The following is a 356-nucleotide window of genomic DNA, read 5'->3' as shown; positions in this document are numbered from 1 at the left end:
GTCCAAGCCGGAAAGATCCAGAAGCTCGAGCAGATCTACCTCCACTCGCTCCCCGTCAAGGAGTACCAGATCATCGACCTCCTCGTCGGCCCCACCCTAAAAGACGAGGTGATGAAGATTATGCCGGTTCAGAAGCAGACGAGGGCCGGGCAGAGGACGAGGTTCAAGGCCTTCGTCGTCGTCGGGGACACGAACGGGCACGTTGGTTTGGGTGTGAAGTGCTCCAAGGAGGTGGCTACTGCGATTAGAGGAGGGATTATATTGGCGAAGCTCTCGGTGATTCCGGTGAGGAGAGGATACTGGGGGAATAAGATTGGGAAGCCGCATACGGTTCCTTGTAAGGTTACGGGGAAGTG

The 356-nt window shown here is 56.5% G+C and overlaps 1 protein-coding gene across 1 annotated transcript; it reads left to right on the top strand.

Annotated features, from left to right (window-relative positions):
* Positions 1-3: 3 nt before the first annotated feature.
* On the top strand, positions 4-352 carry LOC106322373 (40S ribosomal protein S2-4; the record flags this gene model as incomplete). The annotated part of the gene is made up of 1 exon (XM_013760416.1): positions 4-352. A coding segment is annotated over one exon (349 nt), but the record flags the coding sequence as incomplete, so codon positions are not given.
* Positions 353-356: the final 4 nt, after the last annotated feature.

Source organism: Brassica oleracea, unplaced genomic scaffold, assembly GCF_000695525.1.
Source record: "Brassica oleracea var. oleracea cultivar TO1000 unplaced genomic scaffold, BOL UnpScaffold19283, whole genome shotgun sequence".
Taxonomy (NCBI): Eukaryota; Viridiplantae; Streptophyta; class Magnoliopsida; order Brassicales; family Brassicaceae; genus Brassica; species Brassica oleracea.
Note: the sequence above shows the minus strand (reverse complement) of the source record. Positions and strands in the feature narration are given on the sequence as shown.